This window comes from Chlorocebus sabaeus, chromosome 10 (assembly GCF_047675955.1).
Source record: "Chlorocebus sabaeus isolate Y175 chromosome 10, mChlSab1.0.hap1, whole genome shotgun sequence".
Lineage (NCBI taxonomy): Eukaryota > Metazoa > Chordata > Mammalia > Primates > Cercopithecidae > Chlorocebus > Chlorocebus sabaeus.
Genome location: NC_132913.1, coordinates 112,454,537 through 112,473,461, shown reverse-complemented (window position 1 = coordinate 112,473,461; position 18,925 = coordinate 112,454,537). Strand labels below are relative to the sequence as shown.

At 42.0% G+C, this 18,925-nt stretch overlaps 1 protein-coding gene across 7 annotated transcripts in view; it reads left to right on the top strand.

Moving 5' to 3' along the window:
• The window catches only part of DOCK10 (dedicator of cytokinesis 10), a 275,677-nt gene that overhangs the window by 41,999 nt on the left and 214,753 nt on the right, over window positions 1–18,925 (top strand). Inside the window, exon 1 of one of the 7 annotated variants that reach the window (XM_073020110.1) lies at window positions 16,285–18,134. The exons of 5 other annotated variants lie outside the window; for them this stretch is intronic. In XM_073020110.1, coding sequence (XP_072876211.1) covers window positions 17,973–18,134 — 162 coding nt within the window. In that variant the 5' untranslated portion in view covers window positions 16,285–17,972. Of the gene's footprint in view, window positions 1–16,284; window positions 18,135–18,925 lie in introns of those variants that run through there. One more of the 7 variants, XM_073020111.1, reaches the window with a different exon arrangement.

Below are 18,925 nucleotides of genomic sequence, written 5' to 3'. Positions count from 1 at the left end.
CAGGATGCTGTCTGAAGAATGATCAGAGAGATACTGTTGTACCACACATAATAAAGCGTTCAATCCATAGCTGAGCTTTTCCAAGCACTTGGCATGCAATAAAATACATATTTACTGTTGCATACTGTCAGATTGCAACTCTCAGGTCGGAGACCTTGGAAACGCTGCTTCTTTGGGCTTAATTTTTCTTATCTGCAATTATGAGCATTAAACCAGACAACGTTCATTTTAGACTAAAGAATCTACAAAAAAACCCCCACCATTATAGTGTTTATGGATATTTTCCCAAGAGGGAATCATATTATTTCTGAGATTTACACCAAAATATAAGCTCCCAGAAGATAGGACTCTTTGTGTCTCTGTATTCACTGTTTTATCCCCAGGGCCTGGGATATTGTCTAGAACAGACTAGCAGTCAGTAGATTTTCATTAAATAGAGAAAATAAGGAAAGAGGGGAGAGAGGGAGGGAGGCAGGAAGGGAGGAAGGGAAGAAAGCTAGCATATTAATATCTCATTATGTTGAGCTTCACTCACTGGAATAACAGTGCTAAAGCAACTCTGAAGATGTTTGCAAGAAGTTTAATACTATGAATAAGGTAGGGCGTGATGGCCAAGTCAGGAGGATCTCTTGAAGCCAGGAGTGCAGCCTGGGCAACATAGCGAGACCCTTACTAAAAATGAGTGAGAGAGAAAGAGAGAGAGAGAGAAAGACAGAGAGAAAGAGAGAGAGAAAGACAAAGAAAAACAATACTATAAATGATTTTCTTTTTTTTAGGCAAAGTCTTACTCTGTAACCCAGGCTGAAGTGCAGTGGTGCCATCTCAGCTCACTGCAACCTCTGCCTCCCAGGTTCAAGAGATTCTCCTGCCTCAACCTACTAAGTAGCTGGGACTACAAGTGTGTACCATCATACCCGGCTAACTTTTGTATTTTTAGTACAGTCGAGGTTTCACCATGTTGGCCAGGCTGGTCTCGAACTCCTGACCTCAAGTGATCCACCTGCCTCAGCCTCTCAAAGTGCTGGGATTACAGATGTGAGCCACCACACTTGGCTATAAATGAAATTTTAAGAGCAACACATTCATAAGAGAAAACAACACTTCTAAGAATTTCAGCCATCCTTTTCCCATATAAAAATCACATGCAGAGAGCTGACTTGTGACCCTTTGATGGAGGGAGTTGAGGATAGTCAGTGCTTGTTGTCAATCCCCCTGGGATAAGAGCGAATGGGAAAAGAAGGACGGAAGGAAGAGGGTGCTTAGATTATGTTTTCCAGGTGTTTGCCAGTGAGGGAAGGTGAAAGAGTGTTGTAGCCAAAGAAATCTTAGGGTTAAAGAAGGTTTTATATGTGTGTGTTGTGAGGGGGTTATTTTATATATAGCAGAAGCTTTTGGATCCAGGAGAGGGGAGAAGAATGATTGATGGAGCAAGACCCTGGAAGAGATGAGAGTACAGAGATTGGTCCAGAGAAGGGAAACCTTCCCTTGCATCTGACACCAAGGAGAATGTAACGAGGACGTAAGTAAATATTTAAAAAGAGCAAGAAGAATACGAATAACACCAAGATGTTGAGCCAAGAAAACCCAGATGCTCCTGCATCATTTTGGTTTTACACAGCTGCTAATCCTGACTCACAGAGAAGCAGCAATAGAGGCAAAATATTAAGAAAATACATTAAAAACTTACACTTGGCATATTTCTAATTATAGATCGCCCCTTTCCAGTTCATCTTCATCTCACTCTTAGAATCCCAGGGTACCATTAGATTGAAAGTAATGAGAACTATAACCAGGAGGGTTGCACTAGAAATCAAAATATGGGCACGTGTTCCTGAGTCACTGAGAGCTCTGAGGGGACAGAACATCACAGCTTTTGGAACCTAACATGAGGGAAAACAGACAAGAGCCAGCTGGAGCGACACATCTTTGTTTGCCAGAATGTTGTTTATATCTCCATGCCTACACGCCCACACCCTGCTTGGTCTTCTGGTAGCCCCCTGGGTTCTTTGCTCTCTTCGAGCCACCAGTCTTCCCTCTGGGAATCTGCCTTCAGGTCTAAAATCTTCTCTGTGGCTTTGAGCCATATTGCATGTCTGGTAGTGACTCTCTTTCTGAATTCTATCCTGGTGCTTTCAGGCCTGTTAGTACATAGCTCTGGACTTCAATCTCGTGCTCACCATTCCTGCCTCACACACTGGGTGTCGCACATACTCCCACACGGACTCCTCTGGTCTCTGACTCCTCTCCTCCTGCCCTCCATCAGCAGGTACATTCAAGCTGTGCTTGTTGCAGGTTGCACATGGATGGCAGTGAAGAGGAGGGCAGCAAAGATCACTCCAGTGTCTCAGGGAAAATGGTGCAGCTGTTAAAAACAATAGGACAGCTGGACGCAGTGGCTCTCGCCTGTAATCCCAGCACTTTGGGAGGCCAAGGCGGGTGGATCACCTGAGGTCAGGAGTTCGAGACAAGCCTGGCCAACATGGGGAAACCCCGTCTCCACTAAAAATACAAAAGTCAGCCGGGCATGGTGGCGGGCACCTGTAATACCAGCTACTTGGGAGGCTGAGGCAGGAGAATCATGTGAACCCGGGAGGCAGAGGTTGCAGCGAGCCGAAATTATGTCATTGCACTCCAGCCTGAGCAACAGAGTGAGACTCCTCCTCAGGAAAAAAAAAAAAAAGAAAGAAGAAAAAGGGGGGGGGGAGAGAGAGAGAGAGAGAGAAAGAAAGAAAAAGAGAAAGAAAGAAAGAAAGAAAGAAAGAAAGAAAGAAAGAAAGAAAGAAAGAAAGAAAGAAAGAGAGAGAGAAAGAAAGAAGGAAGAAAGAAGACAAGACAAATCCCAAAGGCGATGTTGAATTTGATGGAAAGCAGATTATGAAGACGGAAACATGGAAATAAGCATATGGGGGTTACAGTAGATTTTGAAGTTAGAGGTGAGAATTTGGAGATGCCAAATGTAGGGCAAACAAAGATCTTGTGAGGTTACATGAATACTAAGGTGGAGCTGTCTTGTCCTTTCCTTCTCCTGCCTCTAATCAGAAGTCAGTGTGGCTAGTGAAGCTGCTGATCCAATTCCTATTCCTCACTCCAGCTTCTCTGCAAGACAGCAGCCAGACTCTAATCTGTTCTGCCTGTTGCACCCCTATGTGTGCTAGATACTTGTCTCAATACCACCCCTGATGTCTGGGGCCTGCATCTCCTTTCACCCTGAAATTTAATCTCCCAACCTGCATGCAGAGTCAAGTTCGAAAGCTGCTCAGTGCTGCTTGTTACCGTGTCATTCAGATAGGACCTTTTCACTATGAAGCTCTGGTCATGTTGCTGATACTTATTGACATTATTATGCCAAACTCTTGGCTAAGTGATTTCACATGGATTTTCTTCCTTAATTTTCGCAGTAGCCATAAGGGTTAGAAGGCAATAACATTCCATTCTGTCTGTGAATAGTCCCTATGTATGCATAGTTATTAATAGCACCCTCTCTCACTTTCAAAGGGTTCTAGTTTGGATGGTCAATTATATGGGCATCCGAACTGTCATTACACTTACTCTCCTCAGTTTACAGATGAAATGCAGAGAAGTTAAGTCCCTTCTGCATTGTCACACAGCTGATAAATAGCTGAGCCAGGACTTGAACACAAGTGGTCTAACCCCATCGTGATTGAATTCATGTCTACAAGTCCCCTTGAAGTTTGGATGGATACCTGGCCTTTTAGGATTTGTTTCTTCTACTAATTCAGTTGTGATATTTTGTGTCATACCAGGTAGCTTATCCTCTTGCACCCCCAGCCGACTTCTAGTGACCACCAGGCCCCACTGTGCCTGATTAGAAGCAGCAGATATAGGGTGAGCTTTTATCACACAGTGTGAAGAGGAGGAGAGAAACAAAGTGCCTGCTTGAGTGGGTCGGAGACTTGAGCGAGACTTTTATTGCATAAGCAATGGTTAGGCCAAGTGATGGCCTAGCCATTTATTTTAGATAACTTACTAGTCGACTCAAATTACCCCATAGTCAGTTCCAAGGAAGTAAATAACATCTATCATGTAACTGGCTAAAATACTAAGAACAAAAATGCCATGTAGAAGTTTACCTAAAAAACATGGATTTTTGCAAAAATTGGAGTTTGGATATCCATAGTGTCCTTTTTACATTAAAACAAGTTCTTGGTCAAGAGTGTGAGCAATACACATTAAAAATTCTTCAAGCTGATATAATACCTTTTCTCAAATAAAACTAAAAAGTTAAAAATGCAGCAATCACTTTCCACATCCTGAAAACAAGGGATTGTACCAAGATTTGCACAATTAACCATACTTTTTTAAAAGCATTCTCTCCAGCAATTGATGACGAATCTTCTTGGCTCATTTGGACTGGGTGGCTCTCCATGGTTCTGTCTTGTGAGGAGGGAGTGGAAGCAAGTCCCTGTGGACACCTACGCTATGCAACATCCTTTCAATGCTACAATAGTAAAAGTTACATTAAAATATCCAGATTCTTCAAGACCCAGAAACAACTACAAGAGGCCCTCCTGTGTATTACTGGCATGAAATAGATAATAGGTGTTCAATAAGTGTTTGTTGAATTATATGTGTTGACATTAGATGATTTGCTAAAGATGCTTCTTATACATATAATTTGTGTGCGGCAGTGGGGAGTCTACAGTGAGACTGTCTTCAAGGTGGACTCCAACAATCTCTACCTCTTGATACTCAAGCCCTGTGTAGTTCCTTCCCACTCTGAATGGTACTAACTTATAGACCAATAGGATATGGCAGAAATAATAGTGTGTAACTTAGACTGGTCATAAACTTCAAACTCCAGGAACTTAGACTGGTCATTGTTGCTTCTTCCTTATCCTCTTGGATCCCTGGCTCTAGAAGAAGCCAGCTGCCATGTCATGAGGACACCCAAGCAACCCTGTGGAGAAACCCACCTGCTGAGGAAGTAGGTTTATCACCTTCCCCTGTCACCTTCCCCTCCTGACTTGCCAGCCATGTGTGTGAACTGTGGGAGGGCACCTGCAGCCTTCAGATGACCGTGGACCCAGGCAGCATCTTGTCTGCAACCTCAGAAAACACCTCAAGCCAGAGCTACACATCTATGCCACTCCTGAATTCCTGACACACGGAAACTGTGAGATAATACATGTTTATTTTTGTTTAAAGCCATTAAGTTTTGGAGTACCGTGTTATTCAACAATAGATAATAAACACAGATTTTATGCATTGTGTGTGTGAGTGTGTGTGCATAAAAATTTGCCTTGAACTATAAAAAGAGCTACATAAAGTGAGTAGAAGAAAGACATAGTATATACCCTGAAACAGACCAGTTGGATGAAGATCTTGGCTGCCGACACTGGGTGTGTACCAGTGACCTCTTTCCAAGGAGCTCCCAACATATGTTAGCAATGATGATTAAGTGTCAGGCCATACTAAGATAGAAGCTACTAGAAAGAAGCAATCTTTGTTGTGACAATATTTTAGTGAGTACTGCATCTCACATATTCAATGCCTGTAAGAGAAAGCAGAAGTAGAGACTTTCTCATCGACAGTGTCTCCCACTTTTTGGAGAGGGTAATAGTAGCTGCCACTTGCTGACCTTGTAGTACTACTTCCTGGCACCATGCTAAGCCTTTTATCCATATTATCTCACTTAATTCTCACAGCAGTCTTCTGAGGGAAGTGTGAAGGTTGAGAGGAGTTAAGTAACTTGCTGAAGATTACCAAGCTAGTGAGAGACAGAACTGACTTTCAAATGCAGGCTTTTTCTAGAATCTTCCTTAACCAGTATGTATACTACCTCTGATGTCACATTAAACTTGATTTTGAAGCTTTATATCACCATTAGCTTCTATAGAGGTGGCCATAAGTTGGTAGGCTACTCTTTTTAAAAATCTTATATATTAAATGAATTACAAAGCGATGTAATATGTCACCATTTTTATTCATAGACATGTAGTGATAGGCTGTGTTTTAGAACCCAAAGCATCTTCATGGGATATGTCTTCTCTTCCTCGCAGTATTGGGTGAGGGGACAAGACCTTTATCAACACTGCCTAAGATAATTTGTATTTCCTTCAGAAATGTAATAGGATCCTACCCTAACCACACATATTCCTAAAGACCCAAGAGTACATGCAGTTGACTAGGTTTAAGGGTTTTCAAGGTAGAAACACTACCAGCATGGAGGGCTGGGCTCCTACCCCCACATAACCCAGCAGTCCTGGAGCCAGCCTCCATCGGAACTGCAGCTTTGCCCTCTGTCAGCCTGGCCACGTTGGGTAGGGGACAGAGTGGGCTTGGGGATGGAGGGTGGGGGACGCCTTCTACAGCCAGAATTCAGTTGCACTTGAAAATAAAACAGGATAACAATACTTTGCCTGAAAGATGGACATGAATATCCTGCATCCTGTCTTGCATTCTTCCCATCTGAAATGCTGGGAGCCCAGTGATTTCTCCCACTTTAGGAGGTTCTCTGTTCTCCCGTGACTAAGGCACAGTTGACTCACTTCGTGAGCTGCTGTGGACTGTGGATGCTCCCAGGTGGAGCCCATAACCAGGACAGCTTCTCCTTTCACTGGGTTTTCCCAGTGTCTCAGGTGCTGTGTCAAGTGCTCCATTTGGATTATCTCGTTTACTCCTTATCCTGTAAGGATCTGATACAATACATGACTACCATTCCCATTTCTCCACTGCAGAAACAAAGAACAGAAGATCATTTGCCAAAAAAATCACAAATCCAGGAAATGGTAACTTCAGGTCTGTTGGACAGCAAAAAATATCTTCCAAAGAAAGACCATGTGAGTCTTCTTAGTATTCCTTCCATCAACCTGCACCACAGGGCAATGCCGTCTACATATTACAGCTAACTGGGGTGACTGTTCTGGGCTTGGTAGGACCTCCTTCCACTGCCTGATTTCTAGTTCTTTCCTCTCACACCTCACGTTTCAGTGCTCCTACCTCTTTTGTGACACTGTTAGTGGTGTTTACTATAGCCTTCAAAAAAAATATATCGTTAGGGGAATGTGGTATATCTCAGCAACAACTCCTGTCTTCACCTCTACCTTAAAGTCCAGACATTGGTCATTGGTGTTCTATCTGAATCTTTTTGTTAGATAAAGCTATAGAATCCTAGACCTAGAAGAACTCGTGTCATCTATTCTAACCCTCTAATTTTATGGACGAGCAAACTTAGATCCAGAGAAAGAAGTGACAAGACTTGTCTGCAGTCCTAATTAGTGTTAGAGCCCAAAGCCAATCCCCTGCTTTCCCCACCTCTTCACACAAGAAGGAAGGCTGCACATGTCCTCTTGGGAACTGCAGTGGCTTCAATTGTCAGTAGCACAAACTGGAGATAATAGGAACAAAAACTTTAAGAATCCACATCCTGCAGTTTAGGTTGTAAAGAGAGGCTGAACATTATCTTATCAAGTTAATCTTCTGAATATTGCCTACTTCTCCTATTCCTGCTGGACTTAAACTTTGGTTTGTCCCTGTTTCCTTTCAAAACCCTGGAGTTGGGTGCTTTTGCACCAACCCTAAAATGATACGTTGGGCGTCTCCCCTGAGTCCTGGCAAATAATGTAAAATTGAGCTCAGGCTATCTTTTTATCTTTAAAATTGATTTGGAAAGAACATTGTAAATGACTTTAAAGACTGCCATTTTCATGTTTGGAAAGCAATTCGTGATTATTGTAAACTAGATTTAACTTGGAATGTTTAAGACGTGGGTGGTTAATTCCTGCCACAATTCAAAGGGGGAAAAATGAACACAGAAAATAAAATAGAACAAGTACAGAGAGTACAGTTAATAGCTCATTTATCCCATGTCATCCAAAAATATTTTTCACATAACTAACTCTTGAAGATAACATAATTTGCCCAATTTGATCACTTAACTTTTAAAAATTAAAAGCAGTTGCTGGTGGAAGTTTTATCTAGAATGTGTCACAGATTTCTCCCTCCTGAACCCAAGGCCACTTGGACATAATTTGTTTTTTCCTGATGCATTAGTGTCCTTGTTGTGAATATATGCCAGTAACAACTCCTCCTGTATTCACCCCCCCCCATAAAGTCCAAACATCAGTCATTGATGCATCAGTCACTTCCCTAATGCATCAATTTCATCCATTGTACTGGGGTAGAACACCATAATTTATATCCACCTTTCTAGTGTTTGCCTCCCCAAACATGGATTAGTCCCGGATACTGTGGATATTGATTTTTTTTTTCTTTTCCATTTTCTCAGATTGTCTGTCATCTGTCCCTTCCTTTGGTGGGTGGCTCATACCTTTAAGTTAGCCTGACTCAGCCATGTACCCTGGACCCATGAGCTGGTGAAGAGAAGTCAAGGAAACTTCCTGTCCCACCTCTCTCTTGTCCTTGCCACTTCATTCCAGTGCCAAGGCTCTCTCTTCTGTTTGAGTTACCGTTTCCACATGGCTTTATTGACTTTGAGCCTTGACTTGCAGGACTGTTATCTACCTTCTTTGATACTAACTCGGAATAGCAATGATAATAACACAAATAGTTGTAATAATGATAATGGTGAAAGAATGATAACATGTACTATTTATGCCAGTGTTTTGTACTATGTGCCTTTGTTACAACAGTTATGTAGAAGGGTTCTTCTTACTCTTATTAGCCAATGGAGAAAATAAGGCTCAGAGAATTCATGTTCCAAGACAAAAAAACTAGGATTCAAACACAGGCAGATCTCTTCAACTCCAAAACTCATGCTTATTGCTCTGAATCACTTTCTAGGCTGCATTATTTCACCCTCATTCCTTCCCTATGTATGTAGCCTCAGCTCCATCAGATGGCTGAGTCTTTGGTGAGCTGGCTTTGTAGCTGGGCCCACCACAACCCCTTGAAGAACCTTTCATCCCACCTGCCTTCAGCAGGGACATCCTTCCAGTAGACATTGGCTGGACCAGGGCAGGTCAGAATGATATTGCTTCTGGTCAAAAGTCACTGTAAGCTTAGTTCCAACAAGCTCTTTAGAATCCTGCATAAGGTAACGGTGTTAACCATGAGGATATAAAGACCTCTTCACTAAGCCACTCCCATTAGCTTCACAGAATACATCTCATGACATCCTTTTCTGGCTCTGGAGAAGTTGTTTCTGTCCCTTTTCAGTACTTGACTGTGATCGGCATAGTTGATGTTGGAAAAGTAGTGACCTTAGGGTAAGTGAGGTATTATTATATTATTTCAAATTTGTTTACTCATGAAAAATAACAGGGAAGGGGATTTAGAACTTGTGTCACATTACCATGGCAGCTAACTTCAAAGCGCAGAGGAGACATATGCAACACCCATTCCCCTATCACTCAGAGAAGACTGTGTGTCCCTGGGAAAAGAAGAGTGAAGAGATTTAAGAAAACAAAACAAACAAAAAAAAACCAAACTACTTACTGGGGAAGTGGGGAGAAAACAAGCAGTGTTTAAAAGTCCTTAGATTTTCTCTTTTCCAGTAATAATTAGAATTTGTTGAATTTGTACCGTGTGTTTGATACTGGGCCCAGCACTTTCTGTGGATATTAGATCCTCATTAATATTCATTCACTGAACAGATGAGGAAAGTGAGGCTTAAAATTTTTGCTCAAAGTTACAAAGTTAATAAACAGCTCAACAGGGATTTACATTTTGGCAAACAGCTTCCTGATGCCTAAGTGCCGCACTATACTACCTTTTATTAAGAATAAGAAAGGTTTAGTATGAGCTGAGAAGAGTTCAATCAAACATAGATGCCTGAGAAAGGTTAGTTATTAACGGAACATTTAAATTACCTATGCACTCTGCAGGAAGCTGATTTAGAGGGCAATGAAAGATAATTTTCTGATGCATCTAAATGTACCCACAAAAGAATAAACTGCTTTTCAGCTGCACCAATGCCAAAGGTAGAAAAATGAAGATAAAGGAAAGCTTGGCAGCAGCATCTGATTTTTAAAGCAAAAGAACAGTGTGCTTTTTTCCAAAGTGATTAATTGTACAACTCAATAAATGTCAGCACACGGGAAAGATGCCTGCAAAGAGGAGACCACTATAATTAAGTGAAAATGAAAAGAGAGAAAGCGAAAGAAAAGGTCTCTACAAATCACAGTTGCAGGGGGATCAAAAGAGGTCACGGGTTACTATCATAATAAACTCAAGTCCCAAGTCCCTGATTAGAGGTAGCAGTAGGAGGGGCAGAGATGCAAGTTGAGAAAGGGTAACTGGGACCTAGGAAGAATTACTTCATCGGGTTGTGTTTTCCACTTTTCAGCTAAGAAGGCACTGATTAACTCCCTCCTAGCCATTTAATTGAGTTCAGACCTGGTGGAGGGGCTTACCCATCTGGAAACAGACACGGAAAAAGATTCTCACTAATCTTGCCCTGGAAAATGACCAAATCCCATGACCTGGTTTTACTGACTCGGGGCAAAATTCCCTACCACTTTCAATCTAAGGGGTTCTCCTCCTCTGGGTCACTTTTGTTTAGGAACAATTGCTGAACCTCTGGAAAATTTAACATGATTAAGAGCTTGATGATGATGATGATGATGATGATGATGATGATGATAATGATGACAATGATGGTGTGATTTTTATTATCTACTGATTCATTCATTCCACTAATCATTTCTGAGCTGTCATGGAAAGGCAGTGCTATAGCTCAAATCAGCAGATGGAGGTTTCCTACCTCTGCCTTAGTCCCCATGTTTCTTCCTATCGCATGACTCCACAGAGAATACTTGTGGTAGAGAAGGAAGATGAAACAAAGATTGCGAGGCAGTTGAGCTCCCACCAACTTGATGGTCACCCCTAGATCCTCACACTAGCCCAGGAAGGAAAGTGGCTGGTTCCATCTGCAGCAGTGACATGTTTGAGCTGTCATCCAACTCTCCAGGGACAGCCTCCAGTGGATTCAAGAGTGAGTGGCAGGTCTTCCAGAAACCAAGTCCACGCTTGCAGAGTGTTCTGGGATGATGGCTCATTTTCCTCTTTCTAATTGGACCCAAAGTAGCCTCTTTTCTGGGGGCATTTTGGTGTTAACCAACATTTTGTGTCACGTAGGGGGAAGCAAGGAATGATAAAGGGAGCCCATTATATTTCTGTATTCTAAATATATGCTTTGACAGCCAATTTAGGCAGTTAAGTCACTGCTGCCAGTGAACACTTCACACAGTAAACAAGGCACCTTAAAAAAATTCATTTATCAAATTCATTACATTTAAGAGTGGTTTCAATTCCCATCAAAATGTAATTTAAATCATCACCTTAAAACAATCTGCTCAATTGTTAGCTGGTTTCTGAAACTGTCATCCAAGAAAAAGTCAGACTTTGCTGTGAGGGACAGACCAGCTCTCAAAGGGAATTTTCCAGGGTTGCCTCACTACCCCCTGCCACATGCCAGTTCTAATTCTGGTTCTGCCACTTACCAGCTGTGATTCTCTGAGGGAATCACTTAATTTCTCTGTGCCTCAGTTTCCTCAACAGTAAAACAGGATGATCACAGCACTGCCTCATAGAGGGAGGTGTAAATGTATCCTGATGTATAAATATTCATTAGCACTGTGCCTGGCACATGGTGAGTGCCATAAGGGCTTGTTTTCTTAGAGATATCATCATCATGATTATTATTCATTGAGCATGTACTCCAAGGTGGGTGCTGGATATATAGCAAACAAGGTAAGCACAATCCTATGTCTTACAGAGAGGGAAGACATAATTTAAAAATTAAATCAATCAGGATGTAATTATAGCTGGTGTGTTAGAAAGGAAACCCACAGGGTACAGTGATAAGGACTGAGGTTCAGGGCTGTGAAGCAAGGCCTGTTAGGGGAGGCTTTTCCAGGGCAGTATCACCTTTAAGCTGATCCTGGAAGCTGAGAGGGAGGAGACAAAGCCTCTGTTATCACCCTAGCAGAGGCAGCATCACGCTTGTTCACTGAGTAATTATGGGCCAGGCTCGATGTTGGTCTTTGCAGTTACTCTTTTCCCACCAATATCCTGAAAGTGTAAAGGATGATCTCCATTTTAGAGCAGATGCTATTGAGGCTTAGAGAGGTTAGGTGACTCATATGAGTCAGGCTGACTCTGAAGCTCACTGTGAGCTTTTCTACTGTGCTCTGCTGGCCACCTCTTCCACCAGGCTGTCATTTGGACAAGCAACAAATTAGACTTGAATCAGGATGCTTAGTCCATATTGACTGTAGGTGCCGTCAGTCTCACCATAAATTAACCCAAACTAAGAGAGATCTCCTTAGTTTGGGGAGCTAGAGTACTCTGCCTTCTGACCCTGGGATCGGGGAGAGGAGGAACATTTGAATCCTCTCCTTCACTTGGTCAGACTGACCTGTGGACAAGCTGTTACGTTGACTGGTGCACCAACTGCAGTCTTCATTTCAGGATATATAAGCCAGTCTGGCAGGCCTACTAGATACACACCCCATCCCCACTGGCCAAAGTCAAAATAGTGAGGGGTTCTACTGAGGTGCTGACACCTATGCTAGGTATTCTGGAAGTATTTGCACTTCTTGGGATATTTGGTGACAGGTGCTCTAGTGTTTTGTCTGTGCTGAGAACAGGTTCCAAGGGCAGTTATCGAGTTACTTTCTCACAGCCAGCCTCACTTTCTAGAGCTTGGAGCCCCTTTTGGGCTCTGTTGTGAGCAATGGCTGCCATCTGCTGTATCCTCTTTCTGTGCCTGTAAATTGTTCCTAAATACTTCATTTTTAGTTATTAATCAATGTGATCAAATTCACTTTTTATCCTTCAGAGATGCTCAAAAATTCTCATTTGCTAAAAAAGTTTCCCACCTTTTCTCATTTTGTTGTAATCAATATGTTGCCTTTATACTGCTTTGTTATCATTTCACTTGGATTTGGGGAAAGAGGTAGCTAAAAAAATGTACTCCGCACACCATGTTGAGCTAGAAGTCAGGGCCTCCAGACTCCAAATGTGGAAACCATGTTCTGCTGGCCAGAGGGCAGGCAGGTGCAGCAAAAAGATACTTCAAAAGTGACTCCTGAACATTTGTGTTTTGGAAGCAGGGAGGAAGGCGGGGGTTAATTCAACCTGGGGGAAATAAGAACCTTTCTCTGAGGAGGTGATGATTCCCTTGAGGTTTCACTGTTAGAATATGGTTTTCCCAGGCAAGGTCCTTGTATTGGTCTGCTAGGGTACTAGGGCTGCTGTAGCAAAACACCACAGACTAGGTGGTTTAAACAACAGAAACTCATCTTCTCACAGCTCTAGAGGCTGGAAGTTGAAGATCAAAGTGCCCTTAGGGTTGTTTCCTGGTGAAGACTCTCTTCCTATCTTGCAAACAGCACCTTCTCACTGTGGCTTCATATGGCCTTTCCCTTGAACACACATGAAGAGAGAGAGAGAGAGAGAGAGAGAGAGAGAGATCTGGTGTTTCTTCCTCGTCTTATAAGGACATTAGTTCTAGAGGATGAAGGCCCCACCCTTATGACCTCATGAAACCTTATTACTTTCTTAGAAGCTCTATCTCAAAACAGAGTCACACTGGGGCTTAGTGTTCTAACATATGAATTTTGGGGGGACATAATTCTACCCTTAAACTCTTAGCCTTTCCATAAATTTATCTTTATAAATAAGTTCTGATCATGACCTTATGAGGGTCTTGAAATAGACCCACCAGAAACTCGCAGCGTGTGAAGCAATGAAACCAAGCTGTATAGCATCAGGGATATCCAAAAAGCCCTTGAAGCTGATTTTGTCAGGCTTCATTTCTCAATTTTTTATTTCTCAAATATTTTATCTGAGCTCGTCTTTGTTTTTACAAGACAAGCATGTGTTATCAGCAGTAGGTTTCTGTGTATTTGATGCCTTATAGAGGATAGCAGAAAACCTCTCCCCATCCAAGGTTAGCATTATGTGTCAGAAGACTCAGATGCACCAGGTCTTTTGGGGAGGAGAAGAATATAGGCTTCATCTCCATCATGCCAGAGCACAGTCCAATTTGACACAGTCAGAATAGAGGCAGGTATTTTGCAATAGATTATAGATTTAGACACACGGCTCTTACATAATTTAACAAAGCTGGGAAGGTCCAACACTTTCAATGGATATTATTTATTTAAATTAAATATGTATTTCCTTGCCTATTGTAAAAATGTCTTTGGACATATTATCCCAGTGGTGGAGATATCTACATGTACAGCCAAATGATTCTTAGGCCAAAAGATTTTAGAAAAGTGCTCTGAAAACTAAATTCATTAGTCAAGATTTGTCGAAGAAGGATGGGCAGTCTGCAGCTGGGTAGGTGGACCCCCGAGGCAGAGTTCAGAACCCTCCTAGGATTCAGTACGATTTTGCTGGTTTTTGTTTGCCCCTTCATTCGTTTTTTTTCTTTTTTTCCTTTTTTCTCCTTAGCCTCCTTTTATTCTCTAGAAATGCCTTACTTTTTCTTCCTATATGTCTTTCTCCCTGGTCAATAAGATGTTAAAAACATCTCTCTCTGTCCTTCCTTCCATTTCCTATGTGCATTAAGGCTACTATAATCTACACAACACGGCTATCTCTGCTTTGAAACAAGAATATTTACACCAATTTAAGATTTCATAAGTGCTGAATAAATTTATATATATATATAATAACATATAATAATATATAATTAATGACCCAGGATGAAATTTAGCTTCCAACACTTCTTTGGAAAATTTAGCCTTACGAATTGTTAGTGACATTATTTCCTAATCCAAGACAATTACTTAAAAATATCTTGTTTCTAGCATTTCAGGTTTAATAAATATCTTATTGAATCATGAAATAAGACCCCACTAGGGAAAGAAGGCAGACGAGAGAGTGAAGAAGAATCTCCAAAGGTCATTTATTAGTCAGACCATGCACATTTGATGTTTGGAGGCCAAATTAATGATTCATCGTATTAATAGTTCAAATAAAAATAGCAGACACCTGCTGAAGAGTTTATACCTAATCTTAAAATATTTCCTGTGTATCAAAAATTAGCCAGGTGTGGTGGTGCACGCCTGTAGTCTTCACCACTCAGGAGGCTGAGGCACGAGAATCACTTGAACCTGGGAAGCAGAGGTTGCAGTGAGCCGAGATCCTACCACTGCACTCCAGCCTGGGCGACAGAGTGAGATTCTATCTCAAAAAAAAAAAAAAAAAAGGGTCCTGTGTGTCAACATGCCTGCTAAATATGACAGAAACATGGACATGGCTCTGGGTAGATTTCTGTGTCTCCCCCAACCCAACCCAATCTCCAGCTCAATTTACTATGTAAAACATAGAGCTCAGAACCCAACCCCTTTCTTGCAACTTTGCTGCATGTTTGGAATCTTTCATGAGAAAATGTTGGAGAACATACTCAACTCTTCTTTTTTTTTTTGATACGGAGTCTCGCTCTGTCACCCAGACTGGAGTGCAGTGGTGCGATCTCAGCTCACTGCGAGCTCCGCCTGCCGGGTTCACGCCATTCTCCTGCCTCAGCCTCCCAAGTAGCTGGGACTACAGGCGCCCGCCACCTCGCCCGGCTAGTTTTTTTTTGTTTTGTTTTGTTTTGTTTTGTTTTGTTTTGTTTTTAGTAGAGACGGGGTTTCACCGTGTTAGCCAGGATGGTCTCGATCTCCTGACCTCGTGATCCGCCCGTCTCGGCCTCCCAAAGTGCTGGGATTACAGGCTTGAGCCATCACACCCGGCCTCAACTTTTCTTTCCTGCATTTCATCTTTCTATTTCTTGTCCACTGGATAATGCTTGTGTGTATTGAATTCCAAAGTAACCAGTCCTTGGATGTTCCTTTAGCTTGATAACAGAGGCTAACAGAGAGAGGAGACAGAGCAAGAGAGAGAGAATATTGAGAGTCTGTCAGCAGCCGGTCAGTAATAAGGGTGAATTCCTCAGAGGCAGAGGGGATCGATGAAGGCGGGACTGTAATAGCTAGAAAGCATCTCATTTGTCTCCCTAAAGACTGTGGCATCTGCCAAAACATCTGATTCCAAAAGCCACCCCGGAGGTCAGCCAGATTTAGAGAGAGATGGTTAGAGAGGAGTTTAGGATGTGAAGTCCATCTTGCCTGCCAAGCCCATGGTGGAGAGCGGAGGGATCTGTCTTTTCTCTCCAGTTTCTGACTGGGGCTGGTGGACTATTTAAGCGTTTCCAGCTAGCCGCTTGCTGCCTGCGAGCTACACAGCCATGAGCAGATGATGAGAACCTACGGAAACGATTGGAGAGAGAGACGTCCTGGGGGATGGGAGCAAGTGGGTGGGGGTGGGCACTGCCATACAGAGAGCCCAGAGGAACCGTCCTATTTGAAAAGACACTTTCACAAACATAGAAGCCCACTCTGCACTTTGTCTCTAGTGGACACCATTAGATATAGATATTCAATACACACAAGCCAGACAGGCTAAATCGTAGCCTCTCTTCAGTAAATGCCCTAGTTGTTTAGAGGAAAAATGGTTTAGATTAGCACCCGGGCAGTCTGACAAAGGTCCGGAGGGAGTAGGGGACTTGCCAGCATCATTAGCATTTTTTTCTTCTTTTTCCAGCAGCACTAAAATATATTTGCTCAAAACAGAGGGAGATGAAAAACTACTGGCAGCCAGTAACTTCTTAAAAGAAAAAGAAGCATGTTTTACTTCTCTGGGGCGAACATACCAATTAAAACGATGCTGTGTTGTGACAGATTGCTGAGCAATTAATGCGTATTTGAGCATCACGCTAGATGCTTCCGCGAAAGCAACAACCTTACTGAGGCTGGGGCAGCCAAACGTTACAGCAAAACAATCCTTCCTCAAACTTCCTGCAGCACCCTTCACGCCAAGGAGCCCAGAAACCACAGAAAACATTTTTTTTCTTTGAATCTCCAAGAGTTACACTGGAAGAATTAGCTTGGCAGAAAGATCCCGACATTGAATTCTATTGGGGATTTCATACTTTCCTCATTTGTAAGCAAAATCCATTTTCCATGAGATATTTTTAGTGCAAGCAGCCCCTGTTGCCCTATTCTCTTTCACTATACCATTAGATGTTGAGGCCATTCCAGAAAGGACACGTGATTTCTAAGCATCTCTCTTTGGTTCTTTCCTAAGTGACTAGTCTCGCAGGACTCAGGGAATACTAGACTCTTAACTACCAAAGACCTTAAAGTCCTTCCCAGAGCCTTGAATTCTTATTGATAGGATGTTAAAATGCTTTACAGCTGCTTTTTCTAAGAGGTCAGCTTGGCGGAGCTTGCTGAGTGACCTCAGTAATACAGATATTTTCAGCCCTGCAAGCCGCCTATGTAAATATAAAAATGTATTAGGCTGCAGAACTGCATGTGTGGGAACAGAACAACCATACTATTGAAAGGAAATCACAGGGGAACACTGGTGTCTCTCACTCGGGGCTGGTTAATGCGTGCATACTTTTGTTAAATCATGTTGATCTAGTGAACTCTATGTTTCAGATAAGCCAATTTCATTTCTGGAACTTTGAGCCATGAAAAGTAAAACCTCAATCAGTGAGATATCCAGCGAAATTTCCTTCAGGAAGTGTTTATGTTTATAAAAAACAATCATTTTCACTCTTGACATGATGCTCATTTGCCTCTAGAAAAACTGTCAGTGTAAAGTCAGGTTTTCAGTTGTGTGATCTGAAAAAGTAATTTATTTGTGTGTCTGAGTGGGAAAGATATATTTATTCAGACCTCTGAAAGGAGAATCGAAGAGCCTCATTGTAATGAACAGGAAACATGCTCTCGACGTGAATTCAGAAATACTCTCTGAGCGCAGTGCTCTAATATTCCTGAGTGTGTTCAGTTTCCGTGGATCAAATCTTTCCCATCTCTGCATCCAAGCTATTTGGCCATGATCAGATGATCAGAGCTCAAGGAAGTGATTGGAGAGTGAGCCGGCTGCAGCTGCAGTGTAGGCTGTTTTCAGGGACAAGGAGCCACTGTTTTGCAAACATAGCATCAACATAGAAGTTATTTTGTAGGCTCCAGGATGCAGCGATGGGCTGCACTGCCAGCATTGTTCTGCTTCAAGCTTTTCGTTCTGTGGTCCAGAGGAGCTGTCCACACATTTGTAGACGACGCCAAGAGGAACCATCCCACGAAATTTTGCCTCTGGAAAGTGACGATGAAATGAATAGACCCAGAACCCTCATCATAATGGTATGGTATCCGTGGTAAAGCAGCCTCAGTGGATTGAACTGTTATTATAGAGAGGTTACAATTTAGGGGTTTTGGTGTTCAGCATTAGATAAAGACATGTGTGACCTAGAGTTTACTACTCTGAAGTACTGTTTGGGGAAAATCTTTCAGAACTATTTCTATCATCCAAAGAGCGTATTTTCTTCTTGTTGTATGTCATGAAACTGTGCAGCTTCTCGGTCTACTAGAAATTCTCTTCTGCCTCATGTTTTGCATGTTGTTATTTAACTTTTGTGCAGAAAATAAGAGAAAAATGTGGAGTTTGGTTGAAGTGAGTGGATTTTATTTTTTAACTATAAAATTTGAAAGAAGAGCCCAAAATGGGCATTTTTTTAAATCACATGTAACCACTGAGGTTGTATAGATGCTGATAGTTGGATCTTTAACTTCAGGATATTTGGGGCTTTTCTTTCTGATTCTGCAAAGGAAATGCCTTTCCAGAATGCTTAACTTAGGCACAATATTAGAATAAAGAATTAAGAATTTTGTAGAATGCATAGTGTTTTCATTAGAAAGCTGTTTCTTGCCGCTTGTCAAATTACATTTTTGTCTGTGCTTTAATTGTAGTAAAAAATGTTGTTCCTTTTTTGTGCATCTGTTTGATCAGCAAGAATAAATCTGAGGATAGAGTTCTTTAAGTTTAAAAAGAGATCTGCTTAGTCACTGAAATTAGAATAGGTGGTATGGTAAAGTCTCCAAAATTGAGGAGACATTGAAGTCTAGGTGGCTTCAGCATAATCGACTTTTTTCTC